General features: G+C 36.3%; 1 protein-coding gene across 1 annotated transcript in view; it reads left to right on the forward strand.

Moving 5' to 3' along the window:
• Window positions 1-23,039, forward strand: part of Cntnap5 (contactin associated protein family member 5) — an 852,241-nt gene that overhangs the window by 510,748 nt on the left and 318,454 nt on the right. Inside the window, exon 11 of the mRNA XM_090342979.1 lies at window positions 4,015-4,121. Within this exon, the coding sequence (XP_090199105.1) occupies window positions 4,015-4,121 (107 nt within the window). The remainder of the gene's footprint in view (window positions 1-4,014; window positions 4,122-23,039) is intronic.

Below are 23,039 nucleotides of genomic sequence, written 5' to 3' on the forward strand. Positions count from 1 at the left end.
AGAGAGAAGAAATAAACAAACATCAATTAAAACAAACTGGTAAAAGAATCTGCAAATTGCACCCATAAAATTTCCCTGTTAAAATAAGTGCACCTGATTTATGAATCTTTTAATTCCAATGCCTACTTTACAGACTAGTTTTGCTCATTAAAGTGTGTGCTGAACCCAGCTCCAAGGCAGGCCTACAAAGTTTCTCACTCATTTCCTTAGTCTAGGAATATTATTTTTCCCTTACCCATGTAATTTCTCTTCCAGAAATGCATCATTGGTTCTTTCAGTGACCAAAGACAAATACATTTTTATTTATATTTTCAGTGGTAAATTGAATTTGTTAGCATTGTAACACAAAGTTTGTGTGGGGCTTGTTAGAGATATGTTCAGTTCTTCCCAAGCCCCTCTCCCTATGTGCCCAACTAGATTGAATAATCTTGAGTTTTAAAGATTTTCATGTGTGTAGTCTAAGGAAAAAATGTGACTTCATTGCATTGTGTAATGTTAGGATGCTGTCTTACAAAAGTTCAAAGTTGTGTTAGTGAAATGTTACCAAAATCCCAGCTCAGCCAACCTGAGTGAAATGAGGACAATCTTGAAAATGGCCTGGCCTATTTCACAGAATCCAAGGCAGACCGGAGCAACCAGCTTTTGGAAGTGTTAGGAGTGCAATGAGATCTGAGAACAGCACGAACTAAACATGCAACCAGCAACAGGACTGTTTTTACCTGTCACTTCTTCCCCATGTTGAAAGACAGAAGTTGGTTTCTGTCCTTTATTTTTTTTTTGTTTAAATTGTAAACAAATGCCTTTCCCATGCCTAGAAATGAGATGGTGATGATAGTGGCATGTTGTAATGTTCTTTTTTGTTTGTTTGTAACAATGTCAGTCACTAAAACAAAGCTAACTTTAAAAATGTGTGTATATACACATACATGATTGTACAATAAGCATCTATCTTACATAGCTTTTTATTCTTTTTTGGGTGATGCTAGCAGAGCTGGAACTCACAATCTTACACTCTCTTGGTTTACTTGCTCACAGCTGGTACTCTACCATATGAGCCAAGCCCCCATCCTGGCTTTTTTTTATTATTGTCGGGTAATGTACAGAGGGGTTACAGTTACATTCACCAGGTAGTAGGTACATTACTTGTCACACATTGATATTCCTTCTCATGGTTTTGTCCCAATTTCTCTCCCCCCACCCTCTCCCAATCCTCTTGCTTTCCCCCTTCCCTTTCCTATTTCAAATAAACAAATAAATGTATATATAATATACCAGGTTAAAAAAGTCAGATACAGTAATAATATGGTATTAACCAAGGGCTACAAAAAAGAAGAGAAATAACGAAGTACATTAAGAATGACAATCACACAAGGTAAATCTCTTGTTTCCATATCTGAGAGGCCCTTTCATTTAGTCTCATCCAATATGACCTTATGTATCTAGATTTTAAGCTATTGTAATCCTCTGCTAAGGAGAGTCCTAGATGTGTACTAATTATTACAAATGAGGGAAACCATGGAGCCTATATTCTTTGGGTCTGGCTTACTTCACCTAATATGATTTTTTCAAGTCTTTCCATATCCTTACAAATGGGGTGATGTTATTCTTTCTGATTACTGATTAGAGATGAGATATTTAAGACTTTCTTGCCCAGGCTGCTTCAAATTTTAGTTCTCTATTCTCAGCTTTCGGGGTACCTAGGCTTGCAAGTGTCAGCCACCAGTGCTTCTCTAGCTCTCTATTCTGAAATGAATATTTTGTGGGAACCCAGGAATACCAATTCCATAATTGGCTTATGGAGCATCATTGTTGTGACAGAATGATAGAAAAAGAGATGTTTGGAATAAAAAGGAAGCTAGATAGGATTGAAAAGGTTTTGGCCATGTTAGAAAGAGAAAATAGGGGAAAGTATGCAGTACACATGATATTCAGAAGCATTCAGTGCCCAGATGCAAAGGAACTGAGGATGGTTTCCAAGTTTATATAACTTTACTCACAGAACAGTTTGTTTGGGGCAAAGACTCCAGGTCATACAGTGACAAACCTGCTTACTTTTTTCTTCACTGAGATCCAGGGGGTGGACGGGACTCAAGAGAAAGGTAGAATTTGTAACATCATCAACAACAAAAAAAGAATCTGCTATTATTTATTGAATTTATTCCTTAGTTGATTTCGGTGAACCATTTACATAATAAACATCCCAGTTTCTCTTTTCCTTTTCCTTGCACTTTAAGCCATGGTTAGGTATCATGAACTTATCAACAAGCTTTTCCCAAACATAAGCTCTGTCAGCACAATTATATGTTTGCTGTGCTGAGCAGAAAATTTCTAATAATACTTGTGAACATATGCAGAAATATTACTTTTCTGGGCTGTGAACCAATCATTGCTGGAGGGCTTCCTACCTACTGAGGACATTTAGAGTAAATCATCTTAGTTTTTGCTGGCCTCAGACTCTTTGTGGCTCCACAATGAACCCATTTATTGTGATATACCACTCTGGTAACTTCATTACTTGCACCTTTCCCTTTATAAATTAGTGAAAGTACTTTCTTTTTGCTACTTCAGATTCATTGTAAAGATTTCTTTTCAGCAATTCCAGTATTTATCATTCATTTAACTTATTTATTTTTATATGCATTTATTGATGGCTTGCTATTAATTTTGAACAATGAATATAGTAGGTGCATACTATATTGCTATTTATAGTATCTTACTATCTATGTTGTCTCAGCTGGGATTTAAGCCAGATGTAGATGTGGCTAAAGTCTAAAATTTATTATTATTGTTATTCTTTTTTTTTCTTTTTTTATTGTAATTAGTAAAAGGGTTACATGATATTTGCCAGATAGAAGGTGCATTAATTCACATACATTGATACCCTTTCACATGTCTTGGTACCCGTTTTTATTATTATTGTTCCTACCTTTAAGTAGTTGCACAGAGAAGCTGCCATTCAAGAAAGCAGTTTATGATTACATCTTGATCAATGTCATCATCATTCTCCTCCATCTCTCTCAAAACAGCCTCTTTCCTCAATGTTATTGATTTTATAGGATATGCATTGACTTTTATGACTGCATTATAAATTCCACAACTTCTACCTAGAAGAAATGACTTCACAACTGTGAGCCCAAGTAATTTCTGATCTATATTTACTCAGTATATTTGAAATATGCTTAGTTCTTCAAATTATCAGTTAACCTAGTCTCCTCCTGTTCTGATGTTTTTCCTTCACATTATCTATATTCAATTTCTACACAGCATGTATCCATTCCACAACAGCATTCCACAACATGCCTCAAATTCCCGCCATAAATAACAGTAATGGAAATAGTAGTAACTGTTATTTCTTTGTGTATTTTAAACAACATTCTAAAATCAAACAATGTAGATGTCAAATTGTATGAAATTTGCAGGATTTTTACTGTGTGGTAAAAGTATTTTTTCTGGATACCAATTTGGTTTCAACCAGATTAAACAAATGGTCTTGTTTAAAGGATGACACTGTTACTTTAAAACTGAAAATATACCTTTGCATGTAGAGTGAGTAGGCTTCATCTGTTCAGATGTTAAATATAACATCTGTGTTGGTGCAGCTTAATGTAGATTCCTGACCATTACCCAAACAGAGACATACATACTGTACATAATCTCAAATATATACACTTTCTCTTTCATTTAAAAATTATAAACTATTAATTTCTTCGATGCTAAAACACTCTGTAGATTCTAACCTCTTCATTTTAACTCTATATGAAACAAATATTTATCCCAAAGCTAGGATTATCAAATCACAAGCCTAATTCATCTCCTGAGTCTCCCATTACCAAGTCGTGCTTGTGTCAAAACACTTGTATTTGTCTCATGCCATATAAGTCTGCTTATATAGCAATACAGAGGATTAGTTTCCAATATCAATTCATGCAATTGGAAATGAGGTGGTGTTTTTTTTCCCCCTTGATATCAACTGACTTGGTTTCTTGTGTTTATTTTCACATTATTTCCTGTTAGGTGCTTACCCAACTACTGTGAACATGGAGGGCGCTGCTCCCAGTCCTGGACTACCTTCTACTGCAACTGCACTGACACGGGTTACACTGGAGGCACTTGCCATGACTGTGAGTAGATCCCTAGTCTGTCCTCAGGGGCTTGGGTGGACCCCAGGAATACCAATGTTACTATCAAAATATTTTTCATACAGCTTGTGCTATTTGAGGGAATTTTATATGCCTAACCCTGTAGTGGATAGGAGAACACCTAAACAGTAAACATATCCTCATAGGTTTGGTGAACTACCCACAAAACAGACAGGAAGTGACATAATGTAAACCAGGTGGAAATATACTCAAACACAGAGGAAAAAACAGGTATAGTGAACAAACAATTGATATATCACTAGCCCAGGTAACAACTGATGATGTCATGATAATGTTACATGTCCATTACACATTGGTAGAAGCCAGTCTTACCAATTATCTTCTTTATGGTAGTAGAAATTTAATTATCTCTAACATTACCAGTGTTGGGAGCTTGAAGAAGAAAAGGGGAGATTCCTAACTTCTCCATGACAGTTTTAAATACGATTTCTGCTTGCATCTCATTGGCCAGATTAACTTCTCAGTGATATACTGAATAGAATATGAAGTACTTTCTTACCAAGAGATATGACACAGAAGAACCTGAGCATTAGTGATAAAGACTGATAACTGCCTGTGGATCCTGGGTGTTATGGTGCCTTCAATGTGGAAGGCTGGCCTGATGTTGCAATTGCTATGATGGGGTAGAAACACAGAAAGAAGGGAACACTCTGGGAAAAGGGACTTGTGGATATGTATTAAAGCATAGAGACTTCTGTGGAATATCTGAATGCCAAGTAGCTCCACATGGCTATGAGGTACTCATAATAAGGCAGCAGTGAGAGAGGAAGCAGAGGATACATAGGATAGAGTATATAAAATAGGAAGTAAGGAATAAAAGCATAACAAGATAACATAAACCTCAATTCCTGTAATATTCTCTTTGAGACCATCAAGCAAAAATACACAACAAAGCAGAAAGAGGTTGCTATCTAATGAACTGCATGTGAACTTGAGAGATGGAGTATAAGAATGATTGAGTAGGATATACCTGAAAGTGCTGGCTGTAATTGTAGCATCTGTCATGGAAAATATGAAATAAGGATGAGGAATAGGAAGTCTCTTCTAGGAAGACAGAGAAGCCAAGCAAACAAAGGCTCATTACTGTTTTGAAGATAATGGACTATTAACATATTTTTTATTAGTTTCTGCTACTGTTTGTTGGCTGGTACTCAGGATACAGAAGGGACTGGGCTGACCTGAAATCTGACTTGTGGCTGACTGGGACCAGAAACTGGGGTAAGAAAGAGGGCACTAAGGGGTCCAGAGCTCCTAGGCTTCTGAAACCAAAGCTCCTCTTAACAAGCTTATATATTTAGTTCAGTACAGGGACAGTGACTACAGGTATATGCAGAGACTTGGACATCAGTCGATTTTTGAAGTTATAATTATCATCAATTCCTTAACCCTTTCCAGGACTCAAGGTTTGGCTGGGTCCTTTACACTGACTCTGATGTAACATGAGACATAATGATGTTCTCAGTGTGAGGACTCTCCACTATGTTACTTACTGTCTCTCCTCTGCCTCAGAGTGTGGCATTCATCAATGATGCCCATAGGCATAACTGATAAAATCAGAAATAGTCCACTGTTATCATGTGATAGGGATGCATGCTGTTAGTTGCCTGGAGAGAGCGAGGTGTGGGGGAACTGTTGTTTGTCTAATAAAATACTCTATTTAAAATTCTCAGTTTAAAAGCATGACATAGAAAAGAGAACAGTGGAATTAGTGAAAACTGGATTTCAAATGTGCATGGTTATTAGATAGTAAGTACATAATTTTATCTATTGAGGACAATGTTTAAAGATCCTATGAGGAAAAACTCTTGGATTTGTTGGCACATCTAAATAAAATACACATTAAATATCAATCTAAATTTTCAAAACTGTCTCCAAGGATATTATGTTTGAGTAACCAAGACTAAAATGTACTTGTACAAAATAGAGCAGAAAATACACAGGACTGCCTAGATTGTGTGCAAGTGCTATTATAAGATGCTCAGGAGAAACAAAAATGATCATGTAGCTAATAGAAAGTATCTTGAAGATTTAAGTCAACAAAACCCAAGGATAAGCCAAATCACATTACAGCATTCCTTTGACTTTTAAAGCTTTTTCTTCTCACCCTCTCCAAAAGTAATTTAACAATTTGTTTTGAGGAGTTCATCTTCACAGATGCTGTTCTCCTTTAATTTACTTCATCCATCAAGCTAAAAATAACATATTTTTAGGTCTAAAACAGTGTGAACTTGAAAATCGATGCAATGAAGTGCTGATTTTTAAAGAAACATTGTCAAAGCTGATAAGAAGGACCTTTCATCTAGCATCATACTATATGGCCTTGAGACTCAACAGACAGAGCCTAGATGAAATAATTATTATTATACCTTCTTATTTTGAACACTCTCCCATTTCTTTCTTTCTTTCTTTCTTTCTTTCTTTCTTTCTTTCTTTCTTTCTTTCTTTGTTTCTTTCTTTCTTTCTTTCCTTCTTTCTTTCTGTTTTGTTCTTTGTGTAAAATTATTGTGTTCCAGAGCTGTATTGCCTATTCAATTAAGGAATATGTCCACTCTCTAATCATTCCCTTGGCCATTTTGAGTGAAGACCACTTCTTCAGAGTCATTTTCTAAAGGGAGTGGTTTGTGTATCCTTCAGGATTTAGGAATTGTGCTCCCATGAAATGAGCCTTCAGAAGCCAGAGATGTCCTAAGAGTGACGATGTCACTTGCTAGGGCTGGTTAGTTGAGCTGTATGCTGGTCACAAAGTTAATCCTGACAGATATTTAATTTCAGAATCAGGTAGAAAGATGATGGGTAGGGGTCACCTGACTGTTGGATCTCTTCTTTCAGCACAGCCAGGGTGGGGACATTGAGATGATGTACATCTGATCCCAATTGCCTGATCATAAGATGTTACCACATCCTGTACAATTCGAGAAGATAATGCTTCATTTTCTTGAACTCTTCTTGCCATGACTTATTTTTACTACATATATTTCCTAACATGTTACAAAGCAAATGTGCTGAGTAATAATTGTCAAGCTGATAGCACTGATAGAAAACATTTTCAATGCTAGACTTTACCTTCTGATTCACCACATTTGGTGAGCATGGTTTGTTTTTTTTTCTTTTTTTTTTTAATTGTTGATCTGATTTTGAGACAGTTTCAAAGAGTAGACCGGCAAGGAAACCGAAGTTATATAGCCCAGAATTACTTGGAATTCAAGAAACTCTTCTCTGCCTGATCCTCCAGTACTAAGGTTAAAGTCATATGCCACAATACTTGGCTACATAGAAACGTTTAGTAGCATACAGTCACACCAATTCATTCACATGACATTGAATGGATTAAAGTAAAGTTTAGTAATTTTAACAAAAATTTATTAAAAAGTTCCTCTGGTGTTTGAATCTCCTTTTTCTAAAAAAACAATGGCTTATATAGGTTCCTTTGGACCCACTATGGAATATTTTTATACTGCTAGAAGATCTCCCATAATTAAATTCAGTCATAGAATGTAATGTGTAATTTATAAAAGGGTAATGATCAGATATATTCTATTCATAAATTTTACTTTTGTGCTCATCCTGGCACCAGTCAGGGCCTTGGCACTCTCCTTGGGCTTTCTCAAGGCTAGACCTCTAGCCACTTGAGCCACAGCACCACTTCCATTTTTTTTCTGTGTATGTGGCACTCGGAATTGAAGCCAGGACTTTGTGCTTGCTAGGCAAGCACTCCACCACCAGGCCAAAATCCTGGCCCCCATAAAATGACAACTTTTTTGTAATTAAAACTTACAAAGAAAAAATTAATTATAATTAAAAAATAATTATAATTAAAAATCAAAATGGAACAGTCTTAAAAGATTTATTCCTATGGAAATGACAATATCTTTGTTATGCTGAGGCACACTTTGTTGAAGGAGTTGTCCAAAATGGAAAATGAAATGTTCGTGATATTTTTAATATTAAGAAGATAATATCCTGATTTTCTTTTGGAGTTTATGGGTCTTCAGGACTTGTTTTGATGTTTTTGTTGTTAATACTTTCTAGGAAGGGTGAGTTAATTGTTAATAGGACAAATAGAGTTGACTTCTGTCTTTTTGACTTTTGTGTGTTAGAAGATTGAAGTATAAGGCAATAATGTGTACTTTCAATAATTATGGAGGAGGAGGAGGAGGTGGGGGAGGAGGAGGAGGGGGATATTATCTTGTCACTGACAGCTCATGCATACAATGCTAGCTATACAGGAGACTGAGATCTGAAGATGTTCTAAGTGAGCCTTGGTAGGAAAGTTCTTGAGACTCTTATCTTCAACTTACCAGCAATAACCCAGATGTAGAGCAATGGCTCAAATGGTAGACTGCCAGCCTTGAATGAAGAAGATAAGGGAGAGTACACAGGCCTGATGCCATCCTATTGACATAAGAAAAAAAAAGGAGGAGGAAGGAGAACATAAGAAAGGCAAGAAAGAGACTGTTGATTCACCTCCTGCTTCATTTTCTGACATTACACAGACTACAGTGTTGTCACCCATTTTATTCATTGATTCACTCGCTAACTGATAGGAGCACTTGCTTATCAGCTCTGCGTAGCCTTATTGAGTGAAACTGCCCTTGATTTTTTTTTTATATCTATGTCTGATGACAATCACAGAAGCCATGTCTAGGGTCTCCTCATGTCTCAGGCATTGTTAATCCTTTTTCACAGTGTATATAGCTTCTGACATCCTAACAATACCTCTCAGCTCATTTTTCATCTTTACAAGAGAATGTCAGCTTTCTTCCTCTCCCCTGTTGGATAGAGTGCTTTTCACTTTGGGCAGCCGATAGGCAGGTATTGATTAAAGGCATCTCAAGTTGTCTTGCTACACAGTCTACAGTAGCCATCACAGAACAATCACCCTTCCTTAGTTTTGCTATTGCTAAATCATCCTCTGACTATGTGGATGGCATTTGGAGAATTGGGATAAAATGATAGAGAGGGTAGGAGCTTGTGATTGTATACTTTTTAGCTTGAGCCAATAATTATCTTAATATTTCCATGAAGCTCCTATCAAAATATAGAAAAATTTAAAGTTTATTCTTAGGACTATCATCAACAAATTGTTCTCAACCTTCATCTAGGCAGAAGGAATAGAGGAAGATTAAGAAGGAGGAGGAAAAGATGGAGAAAATGGAGGGGAAGGAGGAACAGAAGAAAATGAAAGAGTTTTTTTTATATAAGCAAAGGTTTTTTTTTTCTGTGGGTATATGAGTTTTAAACTCAGGACCTCATGCTTACTTGGTTTGCTTGCTTGTGGCTGTGCTCTACCATATAAATCATACTTCTAACCTGGCTATTTGGTAGTTATTTTGGAGTTGTAGACTCTTGGACATTTTTTCTCAGGATGGATTTGAACAATATTCCATCCTCCTTCTCAGTATCTACGATTACAGAAATGATCACCTGGCTTCCTATTGTTTCCTATTTTTTTAATCAATGATATTAACTATAGTCTTTTGTATTAGTTTTACTTCTGCCCTATAAAAGTCCACCACTGAGATTTTAAAGGCCTAAAGGAAGAAACAGTATTTTATTATACACCTTGAAAAATGCCATACATTTCCTGATCTTCCTTCTCAGACCTCACAAGAGTTTTTTTTTTAATTGTATCTTATTGTAGGGATAATGTATTGAGGGCTTACAGTTACATTGGTCAAATGGTGAGTACATTATTTCTCAAAAGGTGATACCCCTTCTCATATTTTTGTCCCCATTTTCCTCCCTTCTCCCCGTCCCAGTCATCTTGTTTTCCCTCTTCCCTTTCCTATTTCAAATAAACCAATAAATGTGTACAAAGTATACCTGTATACAAATTCAGATACAGTAATCTCATGAGATTAACCACAAATGGGAAGAGGAAAGAGAGAGAAAAGTAATAACTTTACATAGTACAATAAGAACAGCAATCACAAAGATTAACCTACAAGAGGTGTTTGTTTGTTTTGCCAGTCCTAGAGTTTAAACTCAGGGCTCGAGCACTGTCCATGGGTTTTCTCAAGGTTGGAGCCTTGCCACTTGAGTCACAGCACCACTTCCTGCTTTATGGTACCTAGGAATCAAACTCAGGTGTTCATGCCTGCTAGGCAAGCACTCTACACTAAGTCTAACACTCAGCCCCTCACAAGAAGTTTTTTTCAAATTCTTTGTAGTAGACATCTCCCCAAGACTAGATGGTAAGGATCTGGCTATTCTATACACAGTGAAAGAGACCAGATAAGTGAAATAGACATGAAAGACTTAAGGGAGTCACTGAGCTGACTGGCTCACAAGGCTAGACTTGAGTAGGCAGAAATTTCTTTGGTAGCCATTTCTAAGAGTAAACATCAAAAGAAGTATGTGAGATAACTGTGCACAGAATATGTGTGGTGTAATTTGAGTTGTAAGTCTGTGGATGAAGGGATGAATATTAGTGCTCTGGTGCTCTTTCATGCTTTATGAGCAGCATAGCTATTTTTCCTCATCAGCAGTCTGTGTTCCAAGCCTTCCTGTGGTTGTTATAATCACAGATAATGTCAATAGAAAGCTTACGTAGCAGGCTTGTATCTGTACATCTATACCTATAATAAATATTAGTTTATATATCAATATAGCAAGAAATTGGCCACAGTAATAATAAAGTGACACAATTATAGTCATTTATTCTAATGTAATTAACAATATTTTTAACTGGTTATTTCCATTGAATATTTTTGGAATGCTATTAACTATGAGTAGCTGAAGCCTTACAAACCAAAACTACAGGCAAGGAAGGACAGCTACCTATCCTCTCATATTCTGAACTGATCCCCCTTTTGTAATACCTGAAAAGATTAGATTATGTCCATTTTTCCAATAGTTTGGTTCCATGCATTCAAATGTCTTCATTGTTCCTTTGTTTAGAAACCACTGCCAATCTCTACAAGAGGTCTGCTCAGACTTTATTTTCGGAGATGTTCTCTCTGCTCCTTCAAAGGCCTCTCACCTAGAACTTCCTCCACCACACTAGACAATCAATAAATGCAAACATTCTTTTATGGCCTAAATGCCTCAAGCCGCAGGACTGGTGGAACTGGGACTTGAACTCAGCTCTAGATGGCCTGAATGCACTTCCTTTTTACATTCTATATCTCTAAGTGGAAGGAAAAACACTATTAAATATTTGATTGAACACAGCAGGGTTTAGAAACCAAACTCATACAAACTTCTTTTCTGAGAGGGGGAAGGTAAATGATATGTATTTACCTTGGATCGATTTGCTTCCCTTTGAAGACATCTCAGTCACTTAAGAGTTCCCCACAATCATCTCTAATTTGTTCTACTTTGTTCTTTCCTTCCTCTTTCTCTGTATCTCTCCGACCATAGCCCCTAGCTAATTGAAGCTACAGTAAAGTGATCTTCAAATAATTACATTGAAATGACAACATATATGAAATGCAACCACAAATTTGGATTAATTTAAACGTTTGGAAGCAGCAAAAATGCCAAAAATATAAGAGAAGATCATTAATTGAAGATAATTTAATTGTTGATGTTGCCTCTCTTTAGAGAACCATTGATATTTACTTTGAACATTAAGCAAGAACAGTGAGTACTTGCTTCCAATGTGTTTCAATCAACAGAAGACTAATTGCTAGAGAAACACAAAGCTCTACTTTGTCCCACTAGTGAGAGACAATTCTGACTGTGCATACAAATTTAACTCAGTATAAAAAGATATTTTCTATCTGTACTACACTTTGGATACTGACAGATCAATGTTATTGTACAAAGAACTTACGTTTGGGTCTCAATTGCTTAGTTTTAAAATAATAGCAACACATTTATACAATTGTGAGGCTTGAATGTGCAGCAGAAAAAAAACACTCACACATTAGAATTTAACACTTTAGTGTTTAATTATCTCTTACATGTTAAGATTAGTTTCAAGAAAGTTTATGAATACTCTTCATGGAAGAGATAACATGATGACTTGCATTCCTACTCCCTCAAATCCTATACTACACTCCTAGCTCTCAGAGATACTTTTGCACTGCAAATTACCAAGCAGAGGGGAGAGTTTGGTACCGTGTCATCATTGGAGAAAACCTGCTAGACATTTTACACTGTCATTAAAAAAAAATCCCACTGTGGGGCAGGAAGCACAATTCAGATTTTCTCTTCCTCAAATGATCTAAGGCTAGTCACTTCATCTATTTCTAGCTGTGATTCTTAAGAAGCCAATGTACACAAGAATGATTTTTTACCAAAGATCTTTGACTACCTCTTATAATATGAGTGAGAATGTATACAGTGTACTGTAATAACATGATATACTTCCTATCTGCTGACCATTTTCTAAAGTTTCAGCCCCTGAAAATATATACAAATATTACACAGCCTCTCTGTTCCCTGTGGAAAAGACAATATCAAGAATTCACTCATTCTATTACATCAATAACATTTTAAGTATAAAATTGGTCAAATCAGAAGGGTGTTTTTAAGGGTATAGCTACTCAAAGTTATTTCATATCTCCCTTGAAGTGTTTGGTGGATAGTGATAAATCCCTGGGATTTTCATTTTGGACTGTAATAATTAAAAGAGTAATAAGGGTAATAAACAATGAGAGACTATGATTTCTCTCAGTATAATTTGCCAATTTCTTTTAAAATGACTGGTTTTATTGACAAACATCATCATAAAATAATTTCCCAGTGTATTCAGGTTCAACAAGACAAACATAATTTGACCATGTGGTTTAGAAACAAAATTCAGATATTATCATTCTGTACATTAAAGTTCCATAATGCAATAGCACTGTGACCTGCAGCAAGTTATTCCACCAATTTGAACTTTACTTGTGCTGTAGTGAAGGGGAAAATAATACAATCCTCCCCCTTTGGCAACTGAGATGAATCAGTGAGTGTAAAATCTGACTGACAAAAGTGATCACAATCCTTTCTTATGGTTCTTGCATTTTTATATTACTGTGTTCCCAAAACAACCTTGATGAGAGACAAAGCCAATATTTTTCCCCCAAATATTCAGAAGATAGTCATCAGACTCAGAGTGATTTAGAATGGAGAGCTCAAGGACATTCAGCAACAACACCCACACAATTCTTGACCCATATCATGCTCTAGGCAAGAACCATTACTGTCGCTAAAGTGACAGGATCACAGTTTATATGTAGTACTTCCTATTTGCTTTTGAAAAGTAACTTTGCTATCATCATTGCCCTGTTTTAAGTCCTCGACTAGTTTCCTCCATTATCTTAATAAACAAAATCCTCTGTTTTACCTGAGAAGTGATGCTGCCTTTCATAACTTGGACCCTGGCATATACCTATGATAGCAGTTCTGTTCTACAGTTTGTTATCTGCTGTGCTAGATCCTTTCAAACACATCTGTCTGTTGACCTTACAGTTACTTTACCTGGAATATACTTTCTGATTGTCTTCCAGTTCAGTCTATTCTAAACAACCCTGCTCTCATACGACCTGTGCATACACAATTGCTTACACTAATTAACTTTGATGTTTTTTCTCACTTGGAGAGGCCAGATACTTTGTCTTTTCTGGTAACAAGAGGTTTAGAATACTGGTCAAGCCAAATGAATGTCGAGTTAATAGTAGATTTCTAATTTTTACTTGTTCGAATTTCCTGAATGGTCATTTCTGTTGCGAAAAGATAAAGGCAACACTCCATGAAAGCAAGCAGTACCTAGTATGCTTTTTCTTAGCCATCATGCAGAGAAATTCCCCAATTTTGTCTGGATGAAAGATCTGAGACTTTAGAATTTTATTTGAAGCATATTTCTTGAAGACCCTCAGCTCAGTTCCATTATAGTTCTCGAACCCACTTGTCAATCATCCTGCAGTTTGTTTCCGTGGATATACTGCACAATTTTGAAATAAACATCCTAAATTAGAAATCACAGTGCTAGTATGCATCTTCTAAACATTATTATAATTAAGATTATCACTGTGAAATTTATCTCATGAATACATAGTGTGAAAAAATGGTTTACATATCCTTAAATATATAAAACGAATTATTTAATTAGCTAATATATTCAGCCTCTGTTTGACAGTTACTTGCTTTTGTTTCCATAAAAAATAAATTTATTTAATTTAAAAAAATTAAGACATTAACATAACAGAAATATATGTATAAAAGAGAAATTGAAGTGCCCATTGCCTTAGCAGGAAGAGCAACTGAGTTCATTAGTATGTCAGCAGAGGAGTTGTCAATGTCACTTATTAGAGGCACTGATTTCCTGCCAGCAGCTAGTGTGATGATGGAGACCTTCTCAATCATTTCCTGGCTCCTGCCTCCCTAATGGCATGGCCATTATGCTGGAATAGGAAATGAGTGTTCCCTCTGCTAATGATGGGTTTCGTTACCCTGTGTTGCCCAAATGGATATTTAGTGCCATCACTGTGGTGTGACACATTCAGGGAAGGGAAGCCCCAAGCTCTGAGACCAGCAGAGGCAGGACTCACACTTCTTGGTTTCTGCTTCACAGAAACTTATTGTTTACTGACATCATTAGGAAGTATTCCAAGGACACTGAAAATAAAACAGTTCTGTTTCAGTTTGTATGAATGTGTGGCATGAAAAGTGAATTGTTTTGAAAAATTCAGTTGTCTTGGAATTGGTTTCAGGTTCTAGGAAATTCCTGAGTAGCATGAAAAGTTATCCAACATTGAACCTTGGCTATCTTATCTACATAGGAACAGTACTGGCTATGTCTCAGGATTCCTTGGTAACTAAAAACTTATAGCACTGAACATAATGCCTACTCTGTAGACACTCAATGAAGTCAACTCTCTCTGTTTCATTAATTACCTATACTACCCATGATCTTCCATGGATAAGTAAGAAATATTGCTGTCTGTGTTTGGAAAAGACCTTTAAATGTGTGTTTTCTTTCCTTTTATGTGATATGTTTTGAGACCCTTTTAATTTAAGCAGTTTTATTGGCATATATTGGATGTATTGGTTGTAATATTTTCATATATATTCACAATATATCTCAATTAGGTTCACATCTTCAATCACTCTCCCTTATCTCCCCTTCCATTACTTGTTAAAACAATGAGCTTCATTGTTCCATTTTCCTATGTGAATGTATACTATTATCACAATTACACACTTTATTTGCCATCTCCACTCCCACCAGCACCCATCCTCAGGCTGAACCTGTTCACATTCTTGTCATTCATCTTTATAGGGTGCACTAATGGTTCAGAAGTGTTTTGCCATGGTGTATTACATATATGTGTTTTATTCTTTAATGAAATTTGCCTTCTCTATTACTTACTCCCTTTCTCCATTCCACATCTACCTACCTTACTTGATAGCTTGTAGTGAGTGTCTTAGATGTGTGTCATGAAAATGTTTGCCCAGACATAGATGCAGTGTGTTATGATAATATTCAACCTCTATCATTTTCTTTTTCTTCACTCTCTCCAATCTCCTCAATAGTCCTTTATTAAAAACATTTTGTACATATATATTTGTATATATAGTCACTTAGATGATATATTTATATATTATATATACAAAAGGAAACATTTCATTTTTGTCTATCAATCTGTCATACTTAATATGGTGAGTTCTAATTCCATTCATTTTTTATCTGCAAACAGCATAATTTCTTTCTCCTTTATGGATGAATACCATACCATTGTAAGTAGGTAGCATGCTTTCTTAATTCATTTATCAGCCATAAGACATAAGAGCTTTTTCTCTCACATAGCTATTGTGAGTAGTGCTGCAGTAAACATGAGGGTATGAGCATATCTCTAGTATTTTAATGTAATTTTCCTTTATATATAGCTAAGAGGTGGTATGTCAGGGTCATAAAATAGATCTATTCTTAATTATTTGAGGAATCTCCATACTGATTTTAGTGTCTGTACTCATTTAAATTCCCACTAATGGGATCAGAGGGTTCCTTTTCTCCCATATCCTGACCAAACATTGTTATTTTTTTTCCTATATGATGGTCATTTTGATAAGTATGAAATGAAATCTCAATTTCAATTTCATTTGCATTTCTGTTATGGATAAGGAAGTTGAGAATGTCTTCGTGCATTTATTAGCCATTTGTATTTATTCTTTTGAGAACTGTCTATTCCTTCCCCAAGCTGATATTTTGGAACTAGGTTAGTCAATATCTCCTGCTATCACTGTTTCTTTGGCAGCCTGAAGATTTGTTTCTTGTAGGAAGCAAAAATTTAGCTTCTAGCTTTCTCTAGGTAATTATATTTGGGTCTTCAATCATTCTACTATTGAGAAACTGTCATTTAAGCCTCTTTTAAAAGAGGACTTGCCAACAGTTTTATCTATCACTAACATAATTCTGTGTCTGATATGAAGTGTTACATTGGTAGAGACCATAGTTCTTGACATTAGTGAATTCAGAAAGGCCTTCAGAAGTATTCATCAGAACGAGGAATAGCTGATGGATGGAGCTGGTGGCTCACACCTATCATCTTAGCTACTTAGGTTGCAGAGATCAGAGGGGCAAGATTTAAAAACAACCTAAGCAGGCAAAACATTGGCATTCTTATTGTCAATTAGCCAGGAAAAAAGATAAAAGTAAATTTTGGCTGAAGTGGTAGAGTGAGAACTGTGAGCTAAAAGGTTGAGTAGGAGTTAGATCCCCTAAGTTATAAGTTCTAATATTCACACACACACACACACACACACACACACACACACACACACACACACACTAAATTTATTTTATGTATATTAATGACCACAGATTATGCTTATTGCAATCCCATAAGAACAACTAAAATGGATCCCCAAATTAGTGAACATAGTTTATTCATAATTTACTTCATCTGCAATTATGTTAGTCTTTCACTGATAATCATTTTCACTCAGTACCAATCTCTGTAAATGTTTTTCATTTTCAGGTAAACTACCCATAAGATGTACAGTTATTTCATACATCTACAAAAATATTTCCCCTGCATCTAATAATAGTCCTGCCGTGATAGGTGACATTTAAATTTTGAAGAGCTGATTTATTAGGTCAGCATCTTTATAAAACAGGCCCGTGGAGAGAGGCATTATAAAATACACTAAAAATAATACAAGGTCCCAGGAGTATAACCGAGTGGTAAAGTGCTTGCCTACCATGCCCTAACAGCTGGGTTCATTTCCCTAGTACCACAAACATAGAAAAAGTCAGAAATGGTGCTGTGGCTTAAGAAGTAGAGCCCTTGCCTTGAGAAAGCCTAAGGACAGCACTCAGGCCCTGAGTTCAAGCCCCAGGACTGGCAAAAACCTAATACAAAATAGTACATGATCAATATCCAAATTGCATAAAAGGAATGGTCAAATATGGGCCTCTGACAAGGAGGAAGATATAAGATATAAGTGAGGGCATTCAGGGTAATTCTGCACTAGAGCTAAATTGAAAAGCCAAGAATGTGAGAGAGGAATAAGAGTTCAGAGGACATTAACATTGATGGAGTTGTGATAATTAAGGAAACTGACTTAACACACTAAGTGTTCTTTAAAGTAGTAAGGAATAATGGTGATTAGCAAATGTATTTTCATTGAGATTTCAAGCAGAGGAAAAAAGCCAGTAGAAAAATAGGTAAAGGAGTTTATTAGAGTAAGTTGCATTACACAGTTTTGGGAAATATTTAATCAAGTCCGAATTCCAAAGGATAAGTAGTCTGGAAGGAGAGTCTGAATATTATGAGGCATGAACTATTGTTTGTAGGTGTAATATTTTGTTGTTTCTGATAGAAACCACTCTGTTCTTAAAGTTTTCCCAATGACAAAACAAGGCCACCAGTGTTTTGTGGTTAATCTCATTTTATTCAACTTATTTTGGTCTTTATTACATCTACATGAGACCCTTACAGGAAAAAAAACATATTTTAATGCTGGAGTAGATAATTGGGTTCTGTGGATTAGTTAAGTTGATGTATGAAACTTACCTTCAAATTCTACCCATTTGTCAGGTTAATGTCTATTTTATCTCCTTTAATTATATTTAAATATGCCTTTGGCCAGCATGGCATTCATTGAGTTAACATGATGTGATGCTTCTGTTTATAGCTGACATCATTTAATTATGTGAAATCATGTAATAATAACACTGGTCATCATGTAACCTTCAATTGAGGATCTTATGATTTCTCTGTATTGCAAAATAAGTTAAATGCAAGAATTGAAAAGACCTGACTTAGTACATGCATCTGTTACAGCAAATGCCTACACATTAAAGGTTGGGTTTCACCTGGCATCATCACGAGGTATTAGAAACAAAATAAGGCACAGTACTTCAATTTTGCAGGCCATGTCATGGAATGGAGTGGGATACTTCTGGCCCTTCTCCTTTTTTTCTCTCTACATTAGAAAAGTTAAGCCATTTTTCTCCTTACTACAGGACTAAAAACAATAAGTTTTCCAGATCATGGACTAGAACCTCTGAAGTCTATATAAGCCTGTATATACCTGTTCATCTTCTAAGTCAACTACCCCAGGCGTTTTGTTGTTGTGACAGAAAGTTGACTAATACAACATCAATATTCTACCTAATTGTTAGTCAAATATGAGATTTCTCTTAAGGATTCTCTTCAAAATAAAGAAGGTAACACTCTGTGAACAGGGATAGAGTGAATGTGTAGACTTGACTTTTTTCCACTCAGCATAATTTCCTGAGAGTTAATCCAAGTGGTTGTCTTCTGTGTCTAAATGTCATTCTCTGGTATGTATCAAGGAACATATCAGAACAATGCATCCTCAGACTCCTCTGTCAGGCTGCTTGCCTCTCTAGCAGCATCTATTCTTCAATTTCTGTGCGTTTCACTGGAGTATCCTGGAAGTGTCAGCATTTCCAGGTCCTTAAGCAATCCAGGTTGTGGGTTATTTAACCCGGTCACTCCTGTTAGTGGGACCCCCAGAGGCCCCTCGTTGATAGTATGTCATTCATGGGTGGTAACAAAGACAGGAGCCTGGACAGAAGATCCCACTTCAGTGGCTAAGGACAAGAAATGCTGATCTTATGTCACTTTCTTAGATCCATTAGAAAGTAAAGGTTTCTGTGTTCTCTCTTCTGGTCCCAAAGTCCCAAAACACTCTCTTCCTTTTTCCACCTTCTAGAATTCTGCTTGGCTGCCCCTTATTTTATTCTTGTGTGAACACTATATTGCATATTCACTTAACCCTAATACGTTAGGCTTACTACTGTGCTGGGCTATATGATAAAGCCTATTTTTCCAAGCAATGTATAGACCATATTACTATGCAGAATTATGTAGGCAATTCTGCCACCATAGCATTGATATTTCTAAATCTAGTCAGGTTCTGTATAAAATACTAGACAAAAGGAATTTTTAACTCCATTATAATCATATGTGACTAGCATCATATAACAGAATTCACCAAAACATAATACACTATACAATGCATGTGTGATTGTATGTGTGGGGGTACAGTAGTCTTGATTGAATGTTCAAAATAGTGTGGGAATCCTACACTTAGGCATCTTCATAAAATAAGTGAGAAGCAATACCTTACATGATGTGGGCATCTACTAGTGTGGAGAGGACACTGTGAACAGGACACTGGAAGGAGAGAAAATGCCTAGCCCACACAAACTCTCAGTAAGAGGATAATGATATTGATGTGATGACAGGAGGACTGTGAAGAGATAGCAGTGACCATGAGGAGATCAGGTCAACCCCTAAGCTGCATGGACTGTAGTGAATTATCTTCTTGCGAGACAGTGGGCAACCTTGCTGATAGCCACTAGCAAATGGAAACAGAAATTTCCTCTTATGCCTTTCTCAATTTTCAAACTCCCTGGACAACATCAATCTTCTGATTTTTTTTCTACTAGTAAAAACCATTTCAAGTTTCTTAATTATAAATTAAAATCAGGGTAAGGTAGGAATTTAGAAGAAGAGGGAAAAAATGAATAGTGAAATATCTTTGTGATAATAGTCTCCAGTCTCCTCATTTTTCCTGCTTAAAAAGTCCAATCCTCTAATTAGAAGATAAAGAATAAAAGTGAGTGCACAGATTCCCTTATGTGATTCTTCTACTAAGAAATCAAAGCTCTTTAATTTTCAATTTTCTAGCATGACAACATAAAACAATCTCATTAAGGACTCTTTCGAATATTGGCAAAGGTTAGGCAGAGTTCAGGCAGCAGTGACTGAGAAAGAATGCTTGAGAGTGTCTGGTAACTTTGAGAAGCTGAAAGGGGCTAGGAAGAGAAAGCAAGCAGGTGATGATCAGTCAAGAGATTCCCTCCAACCTGGAGAGTACAGGTGCAGAAAGAAAAGCAATGCTCAGAAAAGCAAGCTTAATGGGAAGGAATGTGAAGAAGAGACCAGCCAGTGAGGTCAGAAATGGGCCAGGAAAGGAATCACTTGTTACATATGCACACAATGGATACTCAGGAAGAGAAAAACATCTTCCATCCTTTGCACCAGAAACCAACATCCCCAAAGGGTACAATTGTACATTGTAGAATTCATAGTACTAGAGGAAACCAATTCTCTAGTATGAGAAAGAAAAGTTTTCATTCAGAGCTCCCCCCCCCACAAGAAAGTAGAGGTAGAGAAGGATTTAAAATTACTTTTCAAAACAGATGGATTTAAACAGGTGTTTTACACCTATGTTAAATGAATCTGGAAAAACTGAGATTTGAGCCATCAGAAAAGGTATGAAACTGAACTTTCTTTATAATTATTGTGACCTTTTCAGGGTCAAAGAACTCCTTCCCATCTAGCATGAGCTTGTTTCTTTGAGTTAGAAGTCTTGACTGTGAGTTTGCTAGGATATGATTATGCATAAAATAGGCTGTCAGAAGAGTCTCCAGGGAAAGTATCACTGATTTTCATGCTCTGTTCTATGTACTTGCATCTGACACTAAAAGACTAAATACTCACTTCATAAGTAAAGCTTTTCATTCCTTACCAATGGGGCAATGTCTCTCCTTCTGAAGGAGGCACAGGACTCCACTGTATTTAAATATCACATTTTCTTAACTATTCATCTACTGAAAGGCATCTAGGTTGGTTCCATATCTTAGCTATGGTAAATAATGCTAAAATGAACATGGTTGTATGGATCGCTTTACTGTGGCCTTGTTTGTGCTTATTTGGTAAATGCCCAAGAGTAAGGTTCCTGAGTCATGAGGGAGCTCTGTATTTTGTCTTTTGAGGAACCTCCATACTTCTTTTCAGTATCGGTGAACAGATTTACACTCCCACCAATGGTGTAGGAGCATTCTCTTTTAGACACATCCCCACAACATGTGTTGTTATTACATTTCTTGATAATGGCTATTCTAGCTTGTGTGACGTGGAATCTCAATGTTTTCACTTGTATTTATTTTATGGACAGAGATGCTGAGCATTTCTTTGTGTGTCTATTGGACATTCTTATTTCCTCTTTAGAGAATCTTCTCTTTAAATCTTTAGCCCATTTTATGATAACTAGTCTAGGTCTATGACATTCTTAGCAGGGGATCCACAACAGACCAATTGCTAAGTGCATAGAACCAGATATAGGGAAGTGAACTCCAAGATTCAGAAACTAGAGATTCTTATGTTCTTTTCCAGTTATTTCTTTTGTTTGTTTGTTTTAGTTTTCTTTACCTTTCTGTCATGTATAGTTCTGTCATATATATTTATCTGATCTAGGGAAGGGTAAAGAAATCACAGAAACAAGTAAAGGAATCACAGAAAGAGCAGGACAAAGGATAAACAATGCAACAATGATACTCAATAGACACTATGTTGCAAATGAACTTTCAACTTGGTAGAGGAGGTGAATGGGAAGGCAAAATTCCTAAAAAAAATGAGGGAAGGGGTAACTGTTCAAAATGAAATGTAACCATTACCTTACATACATAACTAACTCCTCTGTTTATAATATATATGAACCTGTGCCATACAATACTGTATGTATAAAATAACTGAAAACAATTTACATTAAAAATGTTCCATACTAGCATGGCCTCGTAATAGAGTGCTTGACTAGCATGCACAATGCCCTGGGTTCAATTCCTCTGCTACCACATAAACAGAGAAAGCTGGAAGTGGTGCTGTGGCTCAAGTGGTAGAGTGCTACCCTTGAGAAAGCCCAAGAACAGTGTATAGGCCCTGAGTTCAAGCTCCAGGACTTGCAAAAATATAAATGTTCCATGAGCAGATTAAAAAAAAAAAAGGAAAGCATTACCTAAAGGTTTCTGTTACAAAAGGGAAAAGAAAAAAAAAATGGTGAGTAATCTGGAAGCCAAAAGGCAAAATACTTAGCAGTGGGCACCAAGTGATCCATAAGTGCATAAGTGAAGGCTTCCACCCTACTTGGCCTGGGCCTGGGCATTGTCCCTGAGCTCTTCAGCTCAAGGCTAGTGCCCTACTCTTGAGCCGAGCGCCACTTCCTGATTTCTAGATGTTAACTGGAGATAAGAGTCTCAGGTCCTTTAATGAGTGGCTGACTCTGAACCTTGATCCTCAGCTCTCAGCCTCCTGAGTAACTAGGATTACAGGCATGAGCCACCGCACTGGGTACCTTCATTTCTATTTGTTCCTTTATTTAATGAAATGGAAACTTCCTATGTTCTCCATGATAGCCTGGGAAACTTTCAGCTCCAGCATGCATACGAGCTAAAATTTTAGAACATGACATTATGAAATTGTGTGTGTGTTTTATTTTTCATACATTTTTATTTTTTAAATTATCTTTAAGTAGCTGCATAAAGGAGTTACCATTTCACAAAGCAAATTTTTGAATAAATATATCTTCGGCAGTGTCACCTTTTCAATGTTCTTATTCATCTTTCCTCTGAAATTGTTTTTAGAAGGATAAAGCAAATCACTAAAAGTTACTAATTTCTTTAAAAATCGA

The sequence above is a fragment of the Megascapheus bottae genome, chromosome 12 (assembly GCF_031878675.1).
Source record: "Megascapheus bottae isolate mThoBot1 chromosome 12, mThoBot2.hap1, whole genome shotgun sequence".
Taxonomy (NCBI): domain Eukaryota; kingdom Metazoa; phylum Chordata; class Mammalia; order Rodentia; family Geomyidae; genus Megascapheus; species Megascapheus bottae.